General features: G+C 35.9%; 6 protein-coding genes and 1 long non-coding RNA gene across 7 annotated transcripts; 3 read left to right on the forward strand and 4 right to left on the reverse strand.

Annotated features, from left to right (window-relative positions):
- The first annotated feature begins 669 nt into the window (after nt 1–669).
- Nucleotides 670–3,415, forward strand: LOC111214411 (sucrose transport protein SUC1-like). The gene is made up of 3 exons (XM_022717254.2): nt 670–2,463; nt 2,557–2,623; nt 3,094–3,415. Exons 1-3 carry the CDS (start codon nt 1,261–1,263, stop codon nt 3,285–3,287), a joined length of 1,464 nt encoding a protein of 487 aa, XP_022572975.2. The 5' UTR covers nt 670–1,260; the 3' UTR covers nt 3,288–3,415.
- Nucleotides 3,416–8,713: 5,298 nt separating this feature from the next.
- On the reverse strand, nt 8,714–10,624 carry LOC106420600 (pyruvate kinase, cytosolic isozyme-like). Its single transcript, XM_013861461.3, has 3 exons — nt 10,301–10,624; nt 9,874–10,149; nt 8,714–9,798 (listed from the first exon to the last, which is right to left on the reverse strand). Exons 1-3 carry the CDS (start codon nt 10,409–10,411, stop codon nt 9,085–9,087), a joined length of 1,101 nt encoding a protein of 366 aa, XP_013716915.1. The 5' UTR covers nt 10,412–10,624; the 3' UTR covers nt 8,714–9,084.
- Nucleotides 10,625–11,151: 527 nt separating this feature from the next.
- On the forward strand, nt 11,152–12,219 carry LOC106393829 (ethylene-responsive transcription factor ERF109-like). Its single transcript, XM_013834490.3, has one exon. The coding sequence runs from the start codon at nt 11,240–11,242 to the stop codon at nt 12,050–12,052; it is 813 nt and encodes a 270-aa protein (XP_013689944.1). The 5' UTR covers nt 11,152–11,239; the 3' UTR covers nt 12,053–12,219.
- A 44-nt stretch (nt 12,220–12,263) lies between these two features.
- Nucleotides 12,264–13,679, reverse strand: LOC106393840 (EKC/KEOPS complex subunit Tprkb). Its single transcript, XM_013834499.3, has 6 exons — nt 13,438–13,679; nt 13,294–13,360; nt 13,080–13,202; nt 12,783–12,866; nt 12,595–12,681; nt 12,264–12,496 (listed from the first exon to the last, which is right to left on the reverse strand). Exons 1-6 carry the CDS (start codon nt 13,662–13,664, stop codon nt 12,410–12,412), a joined length of 675 nt encoding a protein of 224 aa, XP_013689953.2. The 5' UTR covers nt 13,665–13,679; the 3' UTR covers nt 12,264–12,409.
- A 325-nt stretch (nt 13,680–14,004) lies between these two features.
- LOC106420594 lies at nt 14,005–16,073 on the forward strand. Its single transcript, XR_007327830.1, has 5 exons — nt 14,005–14,724; nt 14,912–14,979; nt 15,132–15,193; nt 15,448–15,485; nt 15,793–16,073. It is a non-coding gene; the product is annotated as an uncharacterized LOC106420594 (long non-coding RNA).
- Nucleotides 16,074–17,897: 1,824 nt separating this feature from the next.
- LOC106428756 (guanine nucleotide-binding protein subunit beta) lies at nt 17,898–20,183 on the reverse strand. Its single transcript, XM_013869514.3, has 6 exons — nt 19,898–20,183; nt 19,713–19,807; nt 18,846–19,270; nt 18,413–18,773; nt 18,205–18,318; nt 17,898–18,109 (listed from the first exon to the last, which is right to left on the reverse strand). Exons 1-6 carry the CDS (start codon nt 20,001–20,003, stop codon nt 18,074–18,076), a joined length of 1,137 nt encoding a protein of 378 aa, XP_013724968.2. The 5' UTR covers nt 20,004–20,183; the 3' UTR covers nt 17,898–18,073.
- Nucleotides 20,184–20,908: 725 nt separating this feature from the next.
- LOC106393794 (glucan endo-1,3-beta-glucosidase 7-like) lies at nt 20,909–24,006 on the reverse strand. Its single transcript, XM_013834461.3, has 5 exons — nt 23,795–24,006; nt 23,025–23,689; nt 21,794–22,144; nt 21,438–21,696; nt 20,909–21,253 (listed from the first exon to the last, which is right to left on the reverse strand). The coding sequence occupies exons 1-5, from the start codon at nt 23,853–23,855 to the stop codon at nt 21,072–21,074; spliced, it is 1,518 nt and encodes a 505-aa protein (XP_013689915.1). The 5' UTR covers nt 23,856–24,006; the 3' UTR covers nt 20,909–21,071.
- Between the last annotated feature and the right edge of the window lie 1,650 nt (nt 24,007–25,656).

Genomic DNA, 25,656 nt, shown 5'->3' on the forward strand with positions numbered 1-25,656 from the left:
TCTTGACTTAGTTTTGAGTTACCCTAGATTTTGATCCCCGTTTCGAAACCACAGATTTTTGGGTTATAAACTAAGTTGGATATGAATTAGTATATTAGTTTTGTTATATATTTATACTAGGTGTTTTGCCCGGGCTTAAACATTTTCATAAATTTTTGAAAAGTTATTTACACACTATATTTTTAATTATATATTTTATGTTTTTTAACTTTTTACTAAAAGATTTTTTCAGATAACAATACAATATATATATATATATATAAATTTTTAAATTATATTTTTAGATTTTGGATAATTCAATATTCTATTTTTAACTATATGATTAAAAAATTTATTTGATTAATATTTACTTATATAATTATGTTTTTAACTTTTCACTAAAAGACTTTTATATAAATTATCTCTTTTTAAAATTATATTTTCAGATTTTGGATAATTCTTACTATTGTTAATTTTAATCAATTATCTAATCAAATAAATTAAAATTTCGTTTTTATTTTTTAATTTATTTATATATTTTATTCATTAAAGGTATAAACGATATTAACCACTCTAATTTTTAACTTGAGAGCTCGATTCTAAAATTTACTTCGCAAATAATAGTATAGATGTCATAAAATTGTATTATATCGAATAAGAAATTTTGTTTAAAATTTTATAATTTATGAATTAGTTTATTTGAGATTTTGTAAATACACTTTTATGTAAATTTCTCTTAGGCATGATAATTTTAACCGTTTCGATTTATCATTCAAAATTAATTAATTCCAATCTTATGATATAAAGTTTGGTTTTTCAAAGTTATTTTTTAAATACTAAACAAAGATAATAATAGCAAAAAACTATTTGATGGTTTTTAGTTGACAATAATTTTTCTTTTAATTATTTGTAGTCGAACTTAATTTTATTGTTTTAATTTCATTGTACCAATGACTATCATTAAAAAAGTAGTTAGGTAAAATGTATTGAGAATCTGAGATTATTAAATTTCCGAACTTTTCTGATTTAAAAAGAAAAAAAAAGTGTCAAAGAAATTGAACTACATCTGATTCACTTGATGCTAATTAATTTCTTACTTGTCCAATAAGAAATCAACTCCAAGCCTTATTAATAACTAAAAAATTTCACTCCTTCCCATTTCACTATAAATACGACACCATGCTCTCGTCTCCTACATCACAAAAACACAATCTTCAGTTCCAAAAATCGTTTTCCTCTCTAAAACATTAACATTTAAACTAATCGTGTTTTTCCCCGATAATGGAAGCTAAAGATACGGCGGCACCTCCTCTCCGTAAGATCATCTCCGTCGCTTCCATCGCCGCCGGTGCACAGTTCGTGTGGGCCCTACAGCTCTCTCTCCTGACTCCTTACGTACAACTTCTCGGTGGCCCTCACAAATGGTCCGCTATCATCTGGCTCTATGGTCCCATCTCCGGCATGCTTGTTCAACCTATCGTAGGTTACTCTAGTGACAGATGCACGTCAAGATTCGGTCGCCGCCGTCCTTTCATTGCCTCCGGGGCCGCCTTTTACGCCTTCGCCGTCTTCTTGATCGGTTACGCGGCTGATATCGGTTACAAAATGGGAGATAAGCTCGAGCAAACGCCGAGGGTACGAGCCATAGCGATCTTCGCTGTCGGGATCTGTTTCCTCGACGTGGCCAGCGACACTCTCCAAGGACCTTGTCGTGCTTTCTTGGCCGACTTAGCCGCAGTAGACGCTAAAAGAACGCGAGCCGCAAACGCGTTTTACTCTTTCTTTATGGCGGTTGGAAACGTTTTGGGATACGCGGCTGCTTCTTATACGAACCTACACACATTGTTCCCGTTCGCGATGACAAACGCTTGCGACACCTATTGTGCTAATCTCAAAAGCTGCTTCCTCTTGTCTATAATACTCCTCCTCATCGTCACCGTCACGTCTCTTTGGTACGTTAAAGACGAGCAATGGTCTCCCCCGCCGGTGAACCCCGACGAGGAGAAGACTGTGAGTGATGATGCTTCCTTTGGAGAAATTTTTGGAGTTTTTAAAGTAATGGAACGTCCCATGTGGATGCTTTTGATCGTCACGGCCCTTAACTGGATCGCATGGTTCCCGTTTCTTTTTCTCGACACTGATTGGATGGGTCGTGAGGTTTACGGTGGAAGTTCCGAAGGAGACGATAGGATGAAGAAACTGTACAGCCAAGGAGTACACTCTGGTGCGTTGGGACTTATGTTTAACTCTATTGTTGTTGCTTTCATGTCACTTGGTGTTGAGTGGATTGGTCGGAAAGTGGGTGGTGCTAAACGGCTTTGGGGAATTGTGAATTTTATACTCGCCATTGGTTTGGTTATGACGGTTCTTGTTACAAAGTTGGCGGCGGATTATCGGAAAACAGCCGGTCCTTATGCCGAACCGTCACCTGGTATTAGAGCTGGAGCGTTGAGTCTCTTTGCTGTTCTTGGTATCCCATTAGCTGTAAGTATTTCAGCTTTTGTCTTTTATTGTGTTTTATTACATTTTAATATTTTGTCTAAATATAATATTAACCACATCTTTTATTTTTTACAGATTACTTTCAGGATTCCGTTTGCACTAGCCTCCTCCACAATTTCAAGCAGCTCCGGCGCTGGCCGAGGTAAATTTTAACCTTAATTTATAATATATATTTAAAAATTCCCATTAATTTAAAAATCCAATTGTCTACCAATATGTATGGCTGGCCAGTTAGTTACCATTAGGTATGTTCAAACGTTTGAATTGAATACATTAATTGAGAGATTTGTTTCCAACTTTATTCATATCTGATTGAAATTAGTTTTTCCTTTTTTTTGCCAAGAAAAATAAGGGAGTCCAATTTTCCAATGTAACATTTTTTTCTAAACATTGTGTGGATATAACAACTACAGTAAAAGTTTAGATTTATCAATATCACTGAATTTCGTGGGATTTATTAACGTAGTGATACTAAATTGACATCTTTATGTCATTAGTTCAGTATCTTTTAAACATTCATTAATTTCATTTAGTAGCATAAACGTTGAAAAAATGGTTTCATTTCTAACATAAATAACTAAATAATATTTTCGTTTACATGATTTTCTTTAGGAATTTTAAATCTGGCGATTGTGATACCACAAATGATAGTATCACTGGGAGGAGGACCTTTCGACGCCTTATTTGGCGGTGGAAACCTACCAGCATTTATTGTGGGAGCAATTGCAGCGGCGACCAGTGGAGTATTAGCGTTAACCGTTTTACCTTCACCGCCATCATCAAATAACAAAAAAAAGAATGCATAAAGTTAAAGTCTAATAACCTTCGGTTGTCAAAAAAAAAGGAAAAAAAAAGGTTGTATGTATTTTCACCCTTCACCTAGTTTATTGTTCTTGTTACCGATTATCAATTTAAAATATATTTTTTTCTTACTGTTTGTTTGCTTGATCGTTAGTAACTTGTGTCTGACTGTGGTAAACGAAAAACTACAGAAAATAACTCTAGAATACGAAATCAATCCTGATAATTAATTTTGTGACAAATTGACAATACTTAAAACGTGAAGAAAAGGTTGCAAAGGGTATTCTGATTTTCGAAGGCCCAAAATAATCAAACTTAGCCAGTAACCATATATATATTACTACTGGTTACCCTAAAACAAATAATTATTTGTTTGATTATATCGAGCTTATTTTTCTGGACCCAAACAAGTTGATACATTCCTTTATATTACATGCACTCGATCTACATAAACTTCCTTATATATGAAATGGACGGTTCAAGTTGCTTAGACATTTATTTATAAATAGTGAATTAGGGTTGATGAATTATGTCATATGCAATGGAAATAAACATTAGATAAAAAAAGTAGAAGCTTTGACATTTATCAATTATCAATTAAGTATCAATGTTTAGTACTAATCCACAGAATCTATAACTGGTTAGTGTAAGGAGAAAAAAAAAAGAGAAGCTAAAGTGAAAAAGTAATGACGCGGCGTGATCATGAAGGAAACGTTAGTCAGCGCAAAAAAAACAAAAACGTGTTATAATCAGTTTTGCACGTGCAGAACGTGCCTCTCTGCCTTTGGTAGCTGAGGCCTTCACTTCTCGTTTCTTACCTCAACTTGTATCGCAGCATGCTGCCGTCCGAAGTCTATCACATACAATTAGCAAAAAAAAATGTTTCATACGTTGCATAAAATGTTTTTATTTATTAGCATATATGGTTTATACATTAGCAAAAAAATATGTTTATACATTGCAAATATGTTTTATAGATAAAAGCCCTTTGTCAAAAAAAAATATGCTTTATAGATTACAAAAGTAAATAATGATGCATCAACCGTCAGCACGTTAAGTGCTAGAGTAAAATCTTTGCACAGTTACAATTAGCTATATATACTAAAGTTTAAAGAAAACGTTAAACACCAAAAGCCTAAATTCTAGTATATCAAGAAAATACGTGCTAAAAAAATACGTGTACTGTATGTTTTGCACTAAACGTAGTCGGCGATATTTTTAAAAAATTGACAGTAATATTTGTTCGTATTCCTTTATAAGAACCCAAAACTACTCTTTTGCCTCTATGATATTCAGTAGTCAATTATGTGATGTACTTGTTTATAACTGGCTACGAGCCTACGACTATGCGAGACAAAGTCAAAAGACCAAAAGATAGAAAGAATAATCAAAGGTCAGCGTGAAGAGAGTCTAGAAAGGGAAGACGTAGTGTGGTGGGTCAACACTGTGATAGAGTGACGTAAGAGCTTACTGAATCAACATGCCAGCTCATCATCATGATATACATTTCAAATCATTGAAACATTTGACCCCAGAAACAGTCAAACCTTCGCTTTCAGTCAAACCTTCGCTTTCATTAAACAAGTTAGCTCATTTTCCCTTCATTTCTTTTCATCTTTTTTTTTACAGAAAACAAAGGAAGAAATTATCCAAAAAAAGATCGTTTTGTCTCATGCTAGTTGAATTTCATAGAGCCTTATTGTGTAAAAGGTTGATTTAGTGTACATGTGATAAATTACTAATGATAAACTATTATCCGGTGTTCTCTCGCAAAAAATATGCTAATTATTATAGTTAGAACCGTAACCTAAACATAAATGTTTTCAGTCCGGTCTTTCCTAAAACTCTCAAAAATAATTGTTTGCAATATGATTTTTCTTATTTATATGCTAATAAAATTCTTACCATTTTATATACTTCTTCCGTTTCATTTTAATTGTCATCTTAAACTTAGACACACAAAATAATAAAACACTTAATTTTGTATATTTACTAAATAAAATAATTATTACAACCACATTTCAACTAATAAGAAAATATATTAAAATATAAAGACAATAAATTTTCTATTGAAATCATAAAATGATACTTATTTTGAAACGGAAATTTTACTCTACGAACACAATTAAATAGAAACGGAGAGAGTACATAAGTGACTAGTACAATAAATCAACTATACTAATTGGAAATTGATACGGGAATAGTGTACTATAATGAATTGAAGTGAGACAATGAATGCACATGCCAAAGGGTGGTGGGGATGTGTAAGTCTTTAAAACAGTTCAGTTTGTTAATGTTGCAAAGCCTATATATAGAAAAGACACAACGTTAAATTTTATAGATATTTAACTCATATTCAGTTGATGATAAATAGATGAATTTATTTTATGCATAATTTTAGATTACATCTTATTATATAGAATTATCAACATGTTCTAGATGATGACTCCTATAATATATCTCGAACCTAATTACATTTTAGAATTGGCAATATTATACCTGGATCAAACATGACTACAAGTCTACAATACTATGTTAAGTTTGATACTTTTTATTCAAAATCAGTAAAATAATTAGTACTAACTCATGTTCTTATGTGTAATAATTTAGATTTCATCTCACTTCCGTTAGTGTTTTTTTTTTATAAGTTCGATACTGAAAATTGATAAATAACGTTGAATCATCAAGGTTATATGAAAGAAGTTCAAAAGCTCAGCAGTACACTGTTTTTATGTGTGCTATTCTAAAGATAACAGGTTTCCTTTGTCTAATTTATTCAAGAGCCTCAAACTTACCATTGTTCATGTCGACCACAATGTTATTGTAATGTTACACATGTCTATTGGCATAACCTTTTAAAAAATGTTGTTGGATTGATTCGACGTACTACAACTCAAAGTATAAATAGAGAAAAGGTAGATAGATGCGCTATTGAGTTTTGAGACGATGGATCTAGTCATTTAGAAAGACAAATTGATTCCTACAAGGGGTATAAATGTGTAGACAATGTAGATAATTGCCCAAATAGCAAGCGAAATAATAAGTTAAATATTTGCACGTGAGTTATTCCCAGCCAATCAATTATGTACCTAAGATACTTATCCCATTTAAACCCCTAATTTAAACATGTTTAAATTTAAACTAGAGGTTTTACCGCGCTACGCGCGGTTTGTTTGTCTATGAAATTTATATAATTTTAATATTAAGCAGTTCATCTGTTTTTAAAAAGGTTCTATACTTTAAAAAAATTGTTTCAAATGATTTTTTTCACTGTCAAAGCACTTTTATTAGGTATTAATGGTAAATTATTAACTTAAAAAGAATAATTGTGTTTATCAATTTTTGAATGCTTAAAAGTTGTGAAAAATATTAAATTACAAAATGCATTTATATTTAAAATTTAAGATATTTTGTGCTAAAACTCAAGGTTTTTGAAACTGAAGAGTATAAATTAAACCTCAAAGTTTAAAACAAATTAATTTTATTTTGGGTTGATATTATCATTTATATCTTTTATATAATACTTGAAAATTAAAGTGGAATGCTTTGAAAGATTATAATTTTTTGTTTGGAATATCATTAATTTATATTTTTATATATTATAAACTCATCAAGTCTGTGCCCATGCTATGCTCGGATGCTAATTGTTTACTTTAATTTTGTATTTAGTTTCTTAACATAATCTGTAAATATTTTTGCACTAACTTGATCTGTATATTTCTAACAACTTTATTTGTTTCTTTGATGTATATTCGAAATACGAAATTCTATCTTTTTTCTCTAGCACATATTCTATACTAAAAAGAGTAATGTAGTTTGGTTTTGTGTAGACCTGTTTTTGTATTATAATGTTTTTAAAAAATTCAATATATATATATATATATTTTTTTTTTCATATTTTGTATTATGTACATATATTTAATGGTCTTTCAATGTTGTTTTTATCTTGGAGTAGGAACATGTACTTAAACATTCATTATTGTTTTAAAATTTTAAATTAGTATAGATAAACAATTAAAATTAGTGAGGAAAAGTTAAAACTAAATTTAAATGTACTTTGACATAAAATTTGTAATATTTACCTGAACGCATGTGTTAGAAAATTTAAATTTAAATTAGTGTGGGTTATATCCTAAAGTTGATCTTAACATGAATACATGTGTTAGAAAATTTTTCAGTGCTTCTATTAGACACTGGCCTTACTATTCAAAAATATGATTTCTATTAGACAGTGGTCTTACTATTCAAAAATATGATTGTTACCTGGTAGGTAATCCTTTAACATGTTTTCGTAGAAGCAGTCAAATGAAGTTGTACTAAAGAAACATAGATACCCTCTTATATATTGGGATCAGTGGCTTGCTTTTCTTTCTAACCTCTGCAATTAACCATAATCAGGTCCAATGGGTCATGAACCACAAACTCTGACTAAGTATCAACAGTAACTGTTGCTTCATTCCTAAACCACACGCACCATTGGATCTTTAAAAATTGCTATGGCTACCACTATACTATTGCTTGATAACTGAAGTCCTTTTTCACCCACCATTGTATCATAGGCCTGCAAGAGGGAATACATCTTTCAATTTAGTTTAAATCCGGAAATTAGGGTTGCATTTTTGATCAAGTGCCATTAAAGATACCTGTTGCAGTCCACTAATAAAGCCATGAGCGTTAATAGCTCAGCTACATAGACGATACTGGTTTCAGTAGCCTCTCCTCCTTTTTCGTAAGCAATGCTTGCTCTGATTATTTACTTACACTGAACAAAACCGATTTTTGCCTCACCAGCCTGGTTTGCTGCCTTTGCCATTTCAACTGATGGCCTTAATATCAACTTCGTGAAGAGTGATCTGTCCTGATTAGGATCGTTAAACCTTTGCCACAGTTACTGAAGATTTACAGCTTCCGCTCTCTCAAAACAGAGCTATTATTTGAAACATAGAGTATAATTCAAGACATTATCTGATGCAATATCATCAAACTGGCGACATAAGAAGCAAAGAGGACGATACAGAATCTTTGAAACTCATACCAATAACTATCCATGTCATGTTCAAGTTTTCGTGGGACCTTCAGCTTTCTTCTCATAAACATTTGCTGCATACAATTTATTTCTATATTTTCATCAAACAAAGAAAACAGAGAGAACTTTGTAATGAAACTAACTCTAAAAGTGGAGATAAAGCAGGTATTTTATTTTGTAACCTTTGCATTTGCACTGAAGCCGCCCATGTAAATAACATCACCATCACTATTAAGCCCATTACACATAAACACAATATAAAATTAATACTTAGAAACTTTCGTTAATGTTCAATTCAACAAAAACAAATAACTCAAAAAAATTAACATCCATGATAATAGATACATATCTATAATAACCTTTTAGCAAAAAAAAAGGGGGTTAATATTTAAAAACCAAATTTAAAAAAAAGAAGAAAATCATGATAATAGATACATGTATGATTGATTAGTTCCATACAACCAATAATCCAAAACAAAGAGAGACGTAAGTGGATTCACTGGTCACCACAGTAGTTGTAATTAGCAAGAAAGAGAACTTGAGTTTCCTATCTCAAGATATGTAATCACAATCTTGAATTGGAAAATTCATAACAAAAACCGATTATAGTTGTGTTTCCCACAACCGCCAAACGCCAAAAACGGGACTTCTTTTTAAAGATCGTGAATCATCAATCATCACTTGACGGTCAAGATCTTGATTAGGGAAGCATTACCAACACGGAGCAGAGCAACAACAGAGTCTCCAGTCTAACACAGCTGCTTCTCTTTCCCATGCTAAGTCGCAAACTGAATAGCTTCTTCTGTGGACTCATCATGCGAGGCTCTAGCAGACCCTGCGTACAGCACCGGGATCAACCTACGGAAGATGAGACTGTGCCTCGCGGGCGATTCGTCGCTGCAAGACCAGTCAAAGAAGTCGATTTTCATCCCGGGAACAACGACAGATAAAATAGGCATCCCTGGTCTGTACTTAGCCACAAGCCTCGCTGTGCTTCCTCCCCTGGTTAGGACCATGATGAGCATGGCTCTAGCCGAGTTAGCCGTTCTGACCGCAGAGGAGGCCAGTGACTCCAGCGGGGACATTGGAACCGGAGAGTACTGCATGATCCTCTTGAAGACGTCTCCGTAGTCAAGCGTGCTCTTGGCTTCAACGCAGATCTTGGCCATCATGCGTACAGCTAGCTCAGGGTAAGCTCCAGCTGCGGTCTCGCCGCTGAGCATGACGCAGTCCGTGCCATCAAGGACCGCGTTTGCAACGTCGGTTGCTTCAGCTCTTGTGGGTCGAGGGGATTTGATCATGGACTCGAGCATCTGTATCGCTGTCACCACTGGTTTGCCCTGGATGTTGCATTTGTAGATCATCACTTTCTGAGCTAAGAAGATCTTCTCAATAGGAATCTCCATGCCGAGATCTCCTCTTGCAATCATGAACGCGTCAGAGTTGACCAGAATGTCATCGAAGTTCGCCACACCTTCTTGGTTCTCAACCTAGCACAGACAAAACCAATCACAATCAAAACAGGAGTTCATGTAGTTTCTGAAACCTTAAAGAGAGCAACATACCTTTGACATGAGAAGAATGTTCTTGGCATGATCTCTTAACAGTTTCCTGACCTGAACCAAGTCCGAACCTTTTCTGACAAAAGACAAAGCGATCATATCGATCTGATTCGGGACTCCCCACTTCATGATGTCTTCTTTGTCTTTCTCAGTTAGAGTTGGGAGGTCCACAACAACACCTGGGAGATTAACATTCTTCCTCTCACTTAGCATCGCAGAGTTCTCGCAGCGGCAACGGACTGTACCATTCTCCGTATCACATACCTGGCCGACTTTATTCTGAAACCAATTGATAGGAAGAGTAAGATACCAACAGAGAATCTAAACTTTCTTAGATTCAAAACCATGAGAAACGAAATAGCAACAGTTTTAAACGGAGATATAAGCAAAGGGCCTCATTTAAAAGAAGCCTGCTAAAAAGATGTATTACCCGAAATCGAAGCTGTGACTCAGCTGGTCCTGGTGAGATTTTGTTGAAATAGACGGCTACGGGAGATTTGCCGGTGGTAAGCTGATACTTCGTGGTGGATTTCATTGTCATGGATGTAGTTTCTGCAGAGTAATTTTTTTTTTATTTAGGATGAATCTAGGTTTAGAGAGAGAGAGTTTAATAAAGGAGAAATATCAAGGGGGAGGTGGTACAAAACATTGAAGAATAGCTTTAACATCGTCATTGATTGAGAAGGTAAGGGGGAAACAAAAATGGAGATTGGAGAAGATGAAGTGGAAGAGTCGGGCAAACTCACGAGCTTGGAGAAGAAGACGCAGGTTTGTCTAAATATGCTGAGTGGGCTGACAGATAATTTTAATAGATCCAGCACGAAAGCCCACTCTATTTCAACCGTGGTGACATGGCGAAATAGAGCCTTCTGATAGGCTGATTTTTTTAAATGACGTGGACACTCTCACCATTCACCTTATTCTCCTTTTAGTATTGTATTGATGTCGACAGTGTGAAAACGAACATAACGCTATGTCAATAATTAATCAACAAATACACAAAAGCGCAGTTCACTTCTTAAAAAGCGTCACATATGTTGATAATAATCCAAAACTTTATATTGTCAAATGGTATAAACCCAACCCCAAAATAAAATAAACTAAAATAAAATTCTCTTTGTCAAAATATTTGAGAAAATAAACGGCACGTGTTTCCAGAACAAAACATAAACAAATCACTAAAACGACCCCGTGTCTGAAGAGCGTGCCAGTTGGCAGCTGAACAAGCCACAAAAATTTGAAAACACGGAACCGTATATAAATAATAGCATTCTTTCCACTTTCAGTTTCCTCAGACACAACAGAAAACAAAAAAAACATAATCATCCTCTCCAGGTGCTTCATTCAACACTTACACAGTCACTCGAAAATGCATTATCCTAATAACATCAGACCCGAATTCGTCGGAGCTCCAGCTTCAGAGCGTGACTCGACCCGGAACAGGTATCAACAGAAGGAGCAGTTGTCACCGGAGCAAGAGCTCTCGGTTATAGTCTCCGCTTTGCAACACGTTCTCTCAGGGGAGAAAGAAACGACGCCGTATCAGGGCTTCTCCAGCAATAGCACAGTGATAAGCGCGGGAATGCATTCCGACACGTGCCAAGTGTGCAGGATCGATGGTTGTTTAGGCTGTAACTACTTTTTCGCGCCAAATCAGAGAATCGAAAAGAAACAACAAGTAGAGGTAGAAGAAGGGGTTACTAGTAAGAGTAGTGGAAGAGAGAGCACGGTGGTGGCGGCGGCGGCGACGGGGAAGATAAGGAAGAGGAAGAACAAGAAGAATGGATACAGAGGAGTGAGGCAGAGACCTTGGGGGAAATTTGCTGCAGAGATCAGAGATCCCAAGAGAGCGACACGTGTCTGGCTCGGCACTTTCGAAACAGCTGAGGACGCGGCTAGGGCCTATGATAGAGCAGCTATTGGGTTCCGTGGGCCGCGGGCTAAACTAAACTTCCCCTTTGTGGATTACACTTCAGCTACTACTTCTTCCTCTGTTCCAGCTGAGGATACAAGAACGAATGCAAGCGCGAGTGTAAGCGCAGTGGATTCTGTGGAAGCAGAGCAATGGCGTGGAGGAGAAGGAGGAGATTGTGATATGGAGGAGTATTTGAAGATGGTGATGGATTTTGGGAATGGTGATTCTTCGGATTCAGGGAACACTATTGCTGATATGTTTCAGTGATAAATAAAAGAAAAAAAAAATGATTCTTTTCAGATTAAATTGTAGTTACAAAGATGTAGTTACTCGTTCATAAAAAAAGAGAATTGATTCTTCTCAGATTAAATTGTAGCGTGTTTTATAGTTAAGTGCAACAGGAGAGTGATAGTGGCTTGGCTTGTCAAAGTGAGCAAGATTCTTGGTCTGATAAAATTATATGAGTGAGATAATAAAGAGGTTAAGAAACTCATCTTTGGTCTGATACTCTGATGTAAGAACGATGCAAAGAATTACAAAACAAAGTGTCAAATTTAGTTATAACAGATAAGATAAAACTATATTTGATGGCAAAAAATGGCATCTTCTTTTACAAAGCGTCTTTTACAAAGCGTCTCGTGCAGCGATCCGGCAAACAATGGCATCTCCGAGAGAGGAAATCACAAGTTCTTGGCTAGTTATCTTGTAATGCTGAAAAGAATCAATGTCACAGATTATTACTTTTTTATAACACTAGGATAAAAAAAAAACGAAAAGGGCTTATAACTACTGTTGTTAACGAACGTTACCTTCAAAATATGGGCTTGATTAGCTTGCGTCTTTAACTCCTCTAAGTCAATCTCCTTCCCGTTGATCAATTTCGCCACCTCCTCCATCTGGTTTTGATCTCAAATTAATGTCATAGTTGATAGAAACAAACAAAAATACAGAATCTAAAAGAGCTTAACATCAGGGAAAGTCAGAGATGATGATTAACCTCAATGGGAGAAGCATTGAACCGGGCAGCTAGAATGTAAGTAGTAGTTTCGGATATCCCACATCGTTTCAATGATTCTGTAATCTAAGATGGAGGAAGAAACGAACAACAACATTAGACAACTTCGGTAATGAAACTTGATTGGTAAGATACTCTCATTCTCTCAACAAACTCACAACAGCTATAATCAACAATCCTAGTTACAGTAGACTAATAGCTAAGGCTCGAACAACTAAACTAGACCCCAGTGTCTCAGAACAAGACAAGAAGCACAAGCAAAGTTTGTTTGCTTCTTACATGTTTAGATCCAGAGTAATTGTAGACAAGCTCAGAATGAAGAGTTCGTGTTGATAACGAATCACGTGATTTGGAGACAAGTGCTTTCTGAGCAGCAGCCAAGAGAGGGAACACGTCTGGTATCTGATAATACACAATTCATTATTAATAAGATAAAAAGAAAAAATCTAAAGTCGTTCTTGAATGTGAACGTTGAGGAAAGATAAGAACTTACGAGTAAGGCGTTGAGAAATGAGACCTCAAGCTTCAGACTTCCATCTAGCATCGAGTTCAAGAGCTCCCTGATCACAATCAACAGCTCAAGAAAATTGAGAAATTGAAGCTAAAACAAGAGAGAAAATCGAGAGTGAGAGAGTACTTGGAGTTGGTGACATCGGAGAAGAGAGAAACGGAGAGAGTGTTTTCACCGTCGAGATGGAACACCTTCATAACTCTTAAGTCGGCGGCGATAAGGAGGGAGAAAATTAGGGTTTTAAACCGCCGGAACTCGAGATACAGACACACCCGGCGAATCAATAATTTATTTAGGCAAAAAATAATATTTTTTTGAAACACTTTTTTTTTTGAGGAACACGGGCAAAACATATATATATATCCTAAAATATAGGGATAATTTGTAAATTATTCTACTAATAGTTTGAAATTTGAAAATTACATCTTCTATTTTATTTTTAAAAAACTATACTTTATTCAATGTGAATTGACATTTTTTTCCAGATTTGATATTTCAATAATTAAAATATAAATTCGAAATTAATAGTATTATAATTATTTATGTTTAAGATAAATTTGTGTGTTGAAATAAATCTGTTATTTTACCTCTTAAAATTTTAAAATAACAAAAATATTATAAAATAAACAAATTATGATTTGTTTCCACTCTCCAAAAATTTAGCTATATGCATCATGATTTTCCTAAAAGCAAAAAAACAAAACAAAACTATTTTCAGAATAAAATTGAAGCATTATTAGAAATTGAAGTTTGATCCATGAACTAACAAACCTTTTTTTTTTTTGGACATATCTTTATATATAAAAGACACTTTTAATCTCTCCTAAGGCCCTCCACATGGGATGACAGCACAACAATTATGTCTCCAGCCGTTCGACACGTGTCCCCTTTTTAAAACGCAATGTTTTCCGTTTGACCGAGTGGGCTTCGAAATTGGCTCTACGTTTAGTTTTGTATTTAGCCCAGAAAAAACAAAACTTCTATGTTGCTCTGAAACCCTAATACGGCGACGAAAGACGCAGCTGACTTCTCCCTTATGCTTTGGTCGTATCGGCGGATGTTTCGGATCCGTAACGGAGACGTTGAGATTCATTGGCCTTTAATCCTGCTGTCTTTAATCCCATTCAATGAGACGCTCACTACGATATCTTCGGTTGAGCTTTTTCGTCGGCGATCCCATCAATAAATATGTACGTATCTCGCTTCTGCTAAACGGGCTCTCAAAATGTCTCTGTTATCCTTCTTCCTCATATGTTCATCTCTTATTGCTCATATTTCTTAATGGCTTACTCGAAAGTTTTTTTTTCCGATTGAAATCCAGGAGGTGTTCTTCTGTTGTCGAGGCGAGGCTGCTGAGTTTCTGGGAGGTTAGGAATTTCAAGCGTTGTGGGGGAGCTCATGATTCACGTCAACGTGAGTGTTTTATGCTTCATTTTTCCGTCTGTTCTTCTGTAGATCCATCATTCTAATCTAATATTTTATTTCGTCTGTTGTTGTTTCCTGCAAATTTCGCCTGTTAGTGGGTAATGACTATTGATCCGGTTAATTTTAATAATTTTAGAAATCCAAAAAGGTTGAATCTTTGTTTCATTTTATGTAGTATAAATGTACAAGATGAGAGATTTCCACGCACATCGTCCTGCTCCTTTCAGATTGAAACCAGTCAGAGTAAGAGACCTCGAGCTCTTTATTTTTTTCTTATCCACCAATTTTTTTTTTTTGTAATTTGGGAATTGAGAAACAAAATAATTCGTATGCCTATTTGTTTCATCACACTTTTTAAAACATGTTCTTAACCAAAATCTATTGTTCTTTGACAGGAAAACAAGTTCGTCAAACTAAACCCTGCTCAAAAGCTCCTCCAACTAAAAAAATTTCCTTGGTAACATTTCTGTATGATTATTTTGCCATACTCCTTTCATGAATTAGTTTTGTTATTTCTTGGCTTTTGTACTCAAACTATCTGTAACTTTTTCTTCCTCATCTCTCTTTCTGCAGTTTGATTTAAAAGACAATGTTTTTGTCATTCTCACGGGTTTGTTGTTTGATAATTGCATCTTGAACAACAAAGAAAGTGTTATGTGTTCTGTTTATTTTTACTTTTTAATGTGGGGTTTCTACGATCTTTCAAACCAGGTTGGTGGTTCGGAATAGACATGAGAAGCACAGCCAAGGTAACCTTTTTATTTTATTTACACGTTGATGAAAAAAATTGTCAAATTCCTGTGAAATAGAATCAGAATGACAAACATTACTGATCTAACAAATTAGATTATCGTTGACTCAAGCAAGAAGAAAATTCAGAGGGGTACTTGAGCAGTTTCCTATAAATCTTATCAAACCCCAATGATTGTGCTCTAGAAACAGAGCCCCTCAAACTTGGTAGTGTAGGCTTTCATATTCATTTTTTTGTTTGAGTTGTGAGTTTTTGAAAATTGGAATAGATTATCATATTTTTAAACTTCATATTGATTTGCATAGATGGATGAGACTGGGATCAAGGTTTCGGGGTGGAATTACAAGTCTGTCGGAGAAGTTGAACGAAAGCAGTAAGGGACTAAGAGTGTTCAAAATGGAGTAGGAAATGTAAGAAGAAGGGAATCCCTATAAAAAATCTGATGGCTCAGAGGAGGAGGACGAGGCGAAGTAAACAATTGCTTCTCTATTTTCGTAATGACTGTCTTATCATTTACTTATCACTATTAAGTTGGATATATTTGTGTTGCTTTTATTGAGCTATAAACTATAGCGTATGTAGTGGATTTGGATGTCATTTATAAATAGATAGAGCATCAATACTTGAAGATGCAAATTGTTATCTCAACAAACGATTACAGAGGATCAATAAACTTCACAACAAACTTGAGTCAACTCGACTTGGATCTTCGCCTCCAACTTCCCAAGCTTCCACTTCCATCCATTAACACCTACAACTCATACTCTTTCTTTCCGTGTCAAGGCGTAAACAAAGCTTCATAGGAGAATTTCCTTTCATAGTTTAAGACATTTAGTATGCGTTTCTGTTATTCACAGGTTGAGGTTAGACTAAGTGCAGTGAACACTCGCATGATTTGTTGTCGTAGACCTGGTCTTTTGCTAGCAACCAGGAAAGCCTTAGATAAACTTGGATTTGGATGTCATCAAGCGGTGATTAGCTGTTTCGACGGGTTTGCTGTTCATGTTTACCGCGCGCTGAATTGAGAACAATAACATTATTTACCTTTCACTTAAAACAGTTGGGATTCTTACAAGAATTTTGTAGTTCCATATTTCGTTGTTTGTGAATATCAGCAATACCAAGGACATGAGATATTGCTTGATAGTATCAAAGCAGTCCTTTCCTATACAGTGGGCTACGCTGGTATGATCTGAGCTAAGGTCCTTAAGCATTTTATGATGTGGAGCTGCAAGAGCTAGGGCTTTAAATCTGCAATTTTCTTCTCTTTTTTTTTTCTTTTTATTTACAAATCCTGTTTGAACCACGCATGACTTTCCAACCTTTTCACCTATGATAAATTCATAACGTTTCATGTCCTCAAGCTATGATACATATATTTTAATTAGTATTTTTGTTTTTTTCTTTTATGAGTAATCTTCTCAAAAGAGATGCAAAAGATGGTTCGATCATATGATTTAAGCAATTAAGCTGGCTTTTTCACATTATGAACTCTGACATATGAATATAACATGCAAATAAATCCCAAGTTTACGAGATAGTTTGGCCTAAGTAGATGCAGAAGATTTTGGATTTTTCGGTAATAATGATGATGATTAAGATTTTAGAAAGAAGTACAAGTTGTGATTTGAGGAATAAAATATGTTTTTGCATTTCTAACAAAGACACGATATAAAATAGTTCAGCAACAAACAAAGAGATCATAAGTGAAACAATACTTTGAAAGCAAGTAATATTTATTTTGAAAAATATAACAATTTATATTAAATAATGACAATTTATAAGGAACCCTATTTTTAAATAATAACAATTTATATTAAATATTTATTCTAACTATTTAAATTATTTGTTAATTTACATCCCGCCCGTAGGGCGGGCCGTTCCTAGTAAATGATATAACAAACCTTTTAATGAGATGAGAGGAAGAATCTTAATGATATAAGAGGAAAAATCTGTGAAACTAGAAAAATATTTTTCTTTTGAGAAATGGAGGACACAGAGAATGAGACGAGAAGCTGTCTTGTTCTCTTTCTTTTTTTTTCTAAAAAATAAATATTTTAAGATATATTAAAAGAGTATTATATAGATATTGTAAATATTTTTTTAAATTTTTTTTGTAAAACCGTTACTTTAAATATAAATAAATTAAGAATTGAAAAATATTCAAACTGGACAATTTAGTAAATTTTTATATACATAAGTGTATTTAAAAAAACTTTAAATAATTGTGTAGTTTTCAAATTAAAATCTTATTAGACTGTATTTCTCCAAATTTTCTCTAAAATATCACTAAAACACTTTATTGTTGCAAAATTAACGAGAATAACATTAATTAAAAAATACATCATTTTGTTTTATATTTTATAAATTTATAACCAGAGTTTTAAATTTAGTATTTATCGGGTGGTAATTAAGATAACACAACTCCACTCAATAATTCAGTAATTTTTGTTTGATCCTTTCTAACACAACTCAACTATTTTCCACAGATTACAAACCGACCGTACCGGGTTATACAACTTCCAGACTACAGAATATATAAACCAAAACCACAAGAACCGGAAATGGAACTGAGACCATAACTCTTCATGTCACTCTCCTGTGCCCTCCAAACGCCCATATCTGTGTGTAATTCCATCAAACACATACACACATATCAAAATGTTATTCTATCTTTATTCATAATATACATATGATGATCAAAGACACTAACGAACCTTTAGATTTGAATCCCAACTTCCTGTACACAAGGCACTTCCATCTGCTGACATCCCCAAACAGCTTATCCGATTCTTGTGTGAATCTTGCAGTTCCCCCAAATCCAACACAACCTGCAAGAAAAAAAAAAAACACATCACAATGAGGCCAAAAGAAAAAAAAAAACTAACTCTCACCACTCAATACTTAATATTACACTTAGCTTACCTCTCCCAAGAGAGTATCCCAAACGTAGCAAGTGCTGTTATTTGCGTAGCCAGCGAAAAGAAGCCTCCCGGAGGCAGAGAACGCGATGGATGTCACAGGCAGATTCTCACCATCACCATTTGCCTGATGATACACTTGGAGCTGATGACCAGTCCTTAAATCATACAACCTGCACGTCCCATCGTCTGATCCAGTCCCAAATCTATACCCATCCGGAAAGAACTTAACAGTATTAACATCTCCCTCGTGTCCATGAAACGTTCTCACCGCTCTGCTCGCAGCTCGAGTGTCCCACAAGCATGCAGTGGTATCACACGAACCGGATATAAACCAATTCCGGTTTGATCCACTGATTGAGACACTGTAAAGACAATAGGTTACATAAGGGTGTGAGTTTATTAAAACAAACCGATGCTAATAAACCGATCCATACCTTAGTACGTCACCAGTATGTCCAGACTGAAACTCGCCGCCGAAAACAGATGTTTTGAGACCAGTAGTCACATCCCACAAGACACATGTCTGATCACCGGAGCTGGTGATGAGATGAGCATCCTCGTTTGGGACATACTGACAGCACGAAACGTAACCCCTGTGGCCACTGAGGGTTCTCGAAACGGGTACAGTTCCGTCCTTGTCAGCGGTTGAGCTGAGACTGAAGATGGAGCACACACTGTCTAAACCACCACACGCAACCGTCTGACCATTTGGAGAGAAGGCGCATGTCATCACCCACGCGCAAGGGAGTTTAATAGCGTGAGTCTTCTGACTCGTTAGAGCGTTCCACACTATTAACCTCCCGTCCTGAGATGCGCTCACGATCCTGTTCCTCTCAGGCGTCCAGTCCAAAGAATAAACCTGTTAATAGTTACAAAGCTAGGATCTTTACCAAATCCTTCAAAACATAAAAAAAAACTATTCAAATCTTATTAGACCGAACATCAATCTAGTTCGATTAATTTTGAAAATGTCTAAAATCTCTGTGCACCATTCCGTAAATTTATTTATTCACATAATTAATATACAAATTCAATAAATATTTGGTTTTGCTTTCTTAAGTATCTTTGTTTTCCAAATTTAGCAACAGAATAAAAAGTTTCTTTGTTTTATTCTACATTAATTCAGGTTTGTTCGCAACAAGTTCGGACCTAAACTACTCATGGAATGAAGCTTTATTAGAGATTGGTTACACTAATCACAAGCTACAAAACTCTATAAAGGAGCAGACTTTATGGGATAAAAAGATATGCTTTGCAGAATCTATGTAAGGTAGAGATGAGATCGAACTTTCCACACTCACCTTCCCGGTGTGTCCCAGAAGAGTACGGCAACAAACCAGATCCGTGGCTCCAAACTTCACTGGAGAACGACCCTGAGCTGCTGAGTACTTGGACACTGCCGAAATTCAATTCGAAAGAAAGCAAAACAGATCTAAGAACAAACAAGATTGTTGAATAAGAAGAAGAAGGAGAAGAAGTAACGAACCATCGGTATCTAGGAGCTGGAGGCGTCTCTGTCTAAGCCTGTCACGGAGGTTGTTAACGGTCTCCGTAGCGACGGCGTGGCGTTCCTTGAGCTCGGAGACAGACATTCTTCTCCGTCGTTGATCAAAGGAGTTAGATTTTGGGTGTGTTCTAGAAGAGAGGAAGTTTCATGATTGAGAGAGAGGGAGATCGAACCCTAGAGAGTAGGGATTCGAGGGGATCACGTGGGGGAACGAAAGGTGAAGTAGTCAAGACAGGTGTAGTTGTTGTCCTGAGAGAAAAAGAGAGAGCCAAGAGTCAACCAACGATTGACTGTTGTTGCATAAAAAAGTGGAGCCCACAATCCATAGGCGACGTCGTTTCAGCTTCAGCTACCTTTGCTCCTTTCCCGCTGATTAGTTATTTGTTGTGATTTTGGTTTTGATTTGATAACTCTTCAACGCTTATAAGATCATGCTTACTCTATCTTTTGCTCTAAAATAGAATAACTCTATAATAGAGTTTAAGTTTGCTCCAATGCTACTCTATTTTAGAGTAGAAAATAGAGTGATGAAAAAAAAAACAAATTATTCTATATTTTAAGTAAACCTATTTTTCACTTTATTATACAGTGAAAAATAGAGTATCATTGGAGTATTTTTTACTCTAAACTCTATTTTAAAGTAAAAAATAGAGTGGAGTTGGAGATGCTCTAATGGTGGAGTTATGAACATTTTTTCAAGTCGTGATTATAGATAGCATCTTCTTCATTATGCAAAATTTGGAGATGAGATTCATGTCACTCATATTCCATAAAATTGCAGCTAACAAAGAAAAGGGTATAATCACTTGTTTCCTTATACCATTATCTCTCTTCTTCTATTCATAAGCAAAATTGGACTATAGTATAAAATAAAGGTACGTCGAAGTTTATCCTAGTTTAATATTCAGATCCACATGTAAACGGAAACAAGTCTGTCAAAGTGGGGAAATAACTTTTAGCAAAAAAAAAAAAAAAGTGGGGAAATAGCCGTTACCGAGTACAATAGAATATTATTTATAGAATGTTTGTACTTTGTAGCTATTATAAAATAAAACTAATAACAACTTGATTAGGCAAAAATACAAAGGAGGGAGGAACACAAGATGTAAAGAGTAGTAGATAATTAAACTACCCCAATAAGCTTATTGGCCCATTACATATTTACATGGACGATTAGGGACACAACGATGAGTAGAAAAGATAGAGAAGAATAAACTTTTGATTCAACTGCTCCATTCTTTTTGCTCTCTATTTTGTCTGAGTTCACATATTTGTTCATTACTCCTGCACTTCCTGCTCCTCCTCCACCTCCAGGATAGACGCAACTGTTATAACCTATCGAAATTAAAATCAAGATAAGGAGAACCAATTAGTATGTGCATTTTTACATTGTTAAGTGGAGCAAACAAATACTTAAAAAGACATTCATGTGGTCTCTTTCATATATTTTTCAGACCAATGGCTCAATGATATGTGGTCCTTTTTATGGTGTGAGGGCTAAGGGGAGAGAAAAACATACTAGGGTTTTGGGAGGTGATTGTTGCGGTTTGAGAGAAATCACAATCTGTAGGCCTTTTAGGAGACTTTTGGTAATACATATTCATGGCAAAAGCTGCATGTGACGCCACATTGTTTGGCTCGAAGCAAGCTCCTCCTGGTTGTATCGGCCCACAGTCTATTCCTTGTCCGCACGCCCAATCAATGCTCGATTGCAGCTGCTCATCCGTGGCATCCTTCTTTGATACACACCACCCCGTCGACGCTTTTCCCGATGGCGTCTAAAAACATATAACCACAATTTTTAGTATTTTAAACAAAATTATTTTATTAACTGTAATCACAAATGTGTAAAGCAGCCAAAATTATCTAACTAACCTGACTACTACTGTTGCTGCTGCTACTACCGCTACTCTTGGCAAGGCCAACATCATAAGCCATGGAATGATCGGTTTTGAAAAGCCCGAAGGCCCGTTCAGAAGATGGTCCACTCTTCAGGTTCTCATCGTAGAGTGCGAAAATGTAAGTGTCGACGGGCTTTCCAGGCATTAGAGGTGTGCCAACCATTGACCTTAGATGAGCTATTAGGTTTCCGTTGTAAGCTTTAGCATTATCCACGCTCGGTCCAACTTCGTTGGGGTCCCCTCGTGAAGCCCAACCTGTTTCCGCCACCACGATCTCCACCTTTTCGAATCCCATTGATTTCAAAGCCGAGTGAACCGCGTCTACCTGTGAATGATGAATTAGAGAGACTGTAACGTGTGTTTCAAGCAAAGACAAACACGTAATATATGACATGAAGAGCACCGTTTGATTTTCCTCTTTATTATTTTAGCTATATATTATGAACTTGTGGTCAATGCTGCTTGTTGATGATGACGAGTGTAAACAAATGTTTCAAGAAACATCTAAAATAAGTAAAAAAACTAGTGCGAATCTGGCATGTCAGACAAATCAGTAAAAGACTGACTACAAGCAAGACATCATCACGCATGCTTATTCCCTGAGAAGATAATTATTAACAACTTATGAAATAGAAAAATATAATTAAGTTTTCAATACTACAAAGCCACAGTAACCAAACTAATAAGCAGATTTTTTTAAAAAAGATTGTGTGTTAGTATAGTAGATTCAGACACATACGGCACGTATGTATGCAGCCGCATCATCCAACGTGAACAACTGTCTTTTGTACTATATAATAAGAATATAGATTCCTTCTAAAAGGAAAAGTAGAGAACAGAATAAGTTCCTTGCCACAATCTAGTGCAAAGGAAATCATTATACAAACTATATATTTTAAGACCTAAAGTTCATACTATATATTGTCCACGTGAATACTGCAAATTATCATTATTATCAAGATCCTTCTGTGTCACAACAATACATAACTTATATAGCGAAAAAAAGAGTACATAACTTGAAACTAACCCACATAGCTAAACTATGCGTTGCCGTCTAAGTAAATCATTAGATATAAAACAGTCCACCAACTTTCATAACCAGAGAGAGATTAGTTGATTTTGCGTTAAGTTTAGTAGAATTTAGTTAGCCACCCAATACAAAAAGTGAATTGATTAGTTTTAGACCAGACTGTAATTAATTTTACCTGAGCATCGAACATGTTCATGTACGTGATTCCGGTGTTATGGTCGGGTCGACCCGCATTAGGCTGAAAGAGGCAAAACGCCAGCGTTTCGGGTCTCGGGTCACTTTGATAAGCGAAGAACGGATACGGATTAATAGCGAACGGCGAGCCGGTATCGCTTAAAAACTGCAGAATATCCTTTAAACCGGCTTGATAACCGGACGCGAACGAACCGGAAGACGGCGGTTCTGAGCTACCAAGCACCGACATCGCGTGCACCGTCGACACCTTAATTTTCCCGCCGAGCGACACCGCCTCGAGCGCTTTTTGAACGTTCTGCATCGCCGGGAGGAGCTGGCTCACCAGATTCGGGTCTTTCGAGAGCAGAACCTCGTTGCCGACGGTGATGAGGATGATCTTGGAGGCGGGGTAGAAAGGGAGGACGTTGGAGCTGATCCATTGAGAGGCGGCGTTGGGATCGGCGGCGAGAGAGGGGAGATCTCCGTTGGCTGTGCCGATTACGATGCCGACGCCGGTTCCGGCTAAAGCTTTGATGATGGCGGGATCGGCGCCGTAGAGTCGCACCTTCTGGATGGAAGTGGATTGAATGAGCTTTGCGGTTTCAGAAGGCGGAGGGAGGTTGTCGGCGACTTGACCGTAGTTGACTCCGATGAAGGGCTCTGCATCTGTGGACGACAAAGAGAAAAAAAAAAACAGAGTAAGAAACTAAGGTTTAGAGGGAAGAAGAAGAGAGGAGGGGGAAACTACGTCGTATTGAAGAAGATACTTACGTGAGGAAGGGAACTGGGAAAGGACGATGAGGAGGAGAGAGAAGCAGATGGAGATAGCCATGATGGTGAGTGAGAGCGAGGAGGAGACACAGCGAGCTTGAGAAAGTTTTATAAGCTTTGTTGTTGGATTAAAGAAATTTTTTTACTGTAACGGTTATGTTAAAGGAAGAGAGACATGGTTGTGCTCGTTTTTCCACACTACACGTGTTGGTTGACTTCTATGTCTCAAGTCTGAATGTGTTTGTGTTCTGTCTTGGTTTACTATTGTAGTAATATTGTAGGGTAATTTTTCCGGTAAGAAAACTTTTTTCAAAAGAAATTTCGAAAGAGAGATTGATTTCTTTTTCTACACAAGTATTATGACCGAAAGCAGGTTCGTGAATCTGATTTAAAAGATTAAGAGTTGATAACTTTTTAACTTTTTAGTGGACCGGTTGTGAACTGATCAAAATTAGGTAGAATGTAGGATTCAGTAGTACAAAAATGGTTGAAACATTGATTCATATCTTGTATATGAGAAGGAGATGTTAAACCTCTGAATAACTTCATATACTGTATATTATTTTTTTACTTCATTTGTCATAAAAAGTGGATTACATTATTTCCCCATTTCCATGCTAATTGCCTAATTCCCAACATGTGTATAACCCTTTCTTCACGTTTCACTGACCACCACCAACAATTCTTAGCTTTTGGTGATTTCACAGTTTCCACCTCAATTATTATATATGACTGTTGTATTGACTAACGCTTCTATTCGCATTTGACATGATTTATATACTTATCCTCAAGATTTTGTAACTAATCATTTACAAAAGAAAACAACCAAAATTGTTGATTTGTATATAAATAAAATTGCATATTTGAAAACTACGACCGCAACTCCCAACTTTTTCTATCCATGATATCTGTTCACATTTTCATCAGCAGCAAAACACAAATCCAAATCCAAAACCCAAAACCACAAACAAACAGATTCTCTTATATTATAATCTGAATAAGCCAAGTTAAAAGAATACCTGATATTAACCAAAACCCAGTCTGAACAGATATTCCCCTTAACTTAAAGCACCTGAGTGTGAGACCGGTGTTGTCTCGAACTTCCCTTCAGTGAACACATGGTTGTATTGTTAAGGCAGTGCATGTTCCACCTACAATCTTTTAATACAAACACTATGAGATATGATTCCTTCAATGAACAGTATCCCTTCCCTCACTCGCTTGGTAGCAATAAACTTCTAATCAATGACTTCTGAATTCTGTAATACTCTAGAAATATTGCGTTCCTCAATGAAAAAAAATTGAAGAAAATAAAAGTGTTCATGGATAGGACATACCCAATCTCCATTAGAGGAAGCACCGGGCACAATTACATTGATCTCACTCGACTTGACTGTTGTTATAGCTGTCTCTAATGAGTCTTTGCTTAGGTATAACTGACATCCAGTTGTGTTGTTCGCAGAAACTGTGGGAGCTGAACCCTATATCATCCAAAAATGAGAGCAAGAGTTAGAGCCACATAATACCTGAGAAACAAAGTGATGGTCCTTGAAAAGACACAGCAGCAGGTTTTGAAACCATTACAAAAGATAAATAGATGATGCAACCACACCCTATACAAAAATGTAAGACTGGAAATCACGTAACAGTATTCTGTAGATATGTAAGAGGAAACAGTATTGTTCCAGTTCCACTCATCCGTCACATTTGTAAGACCTGGAAAAGCAAAGAAGGAATAATAAGCTACTTGTGATTCACTCCAAATAGACACCATGCTTGATATATGAAGACATACACAACTTCAAGACTAACCTGAGGTTACAGAACCTGTGCTGAGCTGCTGGAAAACAGCAGACATTCCT

This window comes from Brassica napus, chromosome A3 (genome assembly GCF_020379485.1).
Source record: "Brassica napus cultivar Da-Ae chromosome A3, Da-Ae, whole genome shotgun sequence".
Classification (NCBI taxonomy): domain Eukaryota; kingdom Viridiplantae; phylum Streptophyta; class Magnoliopsida; order Brassicales; family Brassicaceae; genus Brassica; species Brassica napus.

Excerpts from the sequence above, each read along its gene's own strand:
- LOC111214411 (XM_022717254.2), top strand. The coding sequence starts at position 1,261 with ATGGAAGCTAAAGATACGGCGGCACCTCCTCTCCGTAAGATCATCTCC. Across the intron at positions 2,464-2,556 it reads TTCTTGGTATCCCATTAGCT|ATTACTTTCAGGATTCCGTT; the intron begins GTAAGTATTTCA and ends TATTTTTTACAG. Across the intron at positions 2,624-3,093 it reads CAGCTCCGGCGCTGGCCGAG|GAATTTTAAATCTGGCGATT; the intron begins GTAAATTTTAAC and ends GATTTTCTTTAG.
- LOC106420600 (XM_013861461.3), bottom strand. The coding sequence starts at position 10,411 with ATGACAATGAAATCCACCACGAAGTATCAGCTTACCACCGGCAAATCT. Across the intron at positions 10,150-10,300 it reads AGTCACAGCTTCGATTTCGG|AATAAAGTCGGCCAGGTATG; the intron begins GTAATACATCTT and ends AATTGGTTTCAG. Across the intron at positions 9,799-9,873 it reads ACATTCTTCTCATGTCAAAG|GTTGAGAACCAAGAAGGTGT; the intron begins GTATGTTGCTCT and ends TGTCTGTGCTAG.
- LOC106393829 (XM_013834490.3), top strand. The coding sequence starts at position 11,240 with ATGCATTATCCTAATAACATCAGACCCGAATTCGTCGGAGCTCCAGCT.
- LOC106393840 (XM_013834499.3), bottom strand. The coding sequence starts at position 13,664 with ATGTTTTGCCCGTGTTCCTCAAAAAAAAAAGTGTTTCAAAAAAATATT. Across the intron at positions 13,203-13,293 it reads CATTTCTCAACGCCTTACTC|ATACCAGACGTGTTCCCTCT; the intron begins GTAAGTTCTTAT and ends GTGTATTATCAG. Across the intron at positions 12,867-13,079 it reads ATTACTCTGGATCTAAACAT|ATTACAGAATCATTGAAACG; the intron begins GTAAGAAGCAAA and ends CCTCCATCTTAG.
- LOC106428756 (XM_013869514.3), bottom strand. The coding sequence starts at position 20,003 with ATGTCTGTCTCCGAGCTCAAGGAACGCCACGCCGTCGCTACGGAGACC. Across the intron at positions 19,271-19,712 it reads TTCTGGGACACACCGGGAAG|GTTTATTCTTTGGACTGGAC; the intron begins GTGAGTGTGGAA and ends AACTATTAACAG. Across the intron at positions 18,110-18,204 it reads GTTGGGATTCAAATCTAAAG|ATATGGGCGTTTGGAGGGCA; the intron begins GTTCGTTAGTGT and ends AATTACACACAG.
- LOC106393794 (XM_013834461.3), bottom strand. The coding sequence starts at position 23,855 with ATGGCTATCTCCATCTGCTTCTCTCTCCTCCTCATCGTCCTTTCCCAG. Across the intron at positions 23,690-23,794 it reads TTCCCAGTTCCCTTCCTCAC|ATGCAGAGCCCTTCATCGGA; the intron begins GTAAGTATCTTC and ends TGTCGTCCACAG. Across the intron at positions 21,697-21,793 it reads GCAGCAACAGTAGTAGTCAG|ACGCCATCGGGAAAAGCGTC; the intron begins GTTAGTTAGATA and ends ATATGTTTTTAG.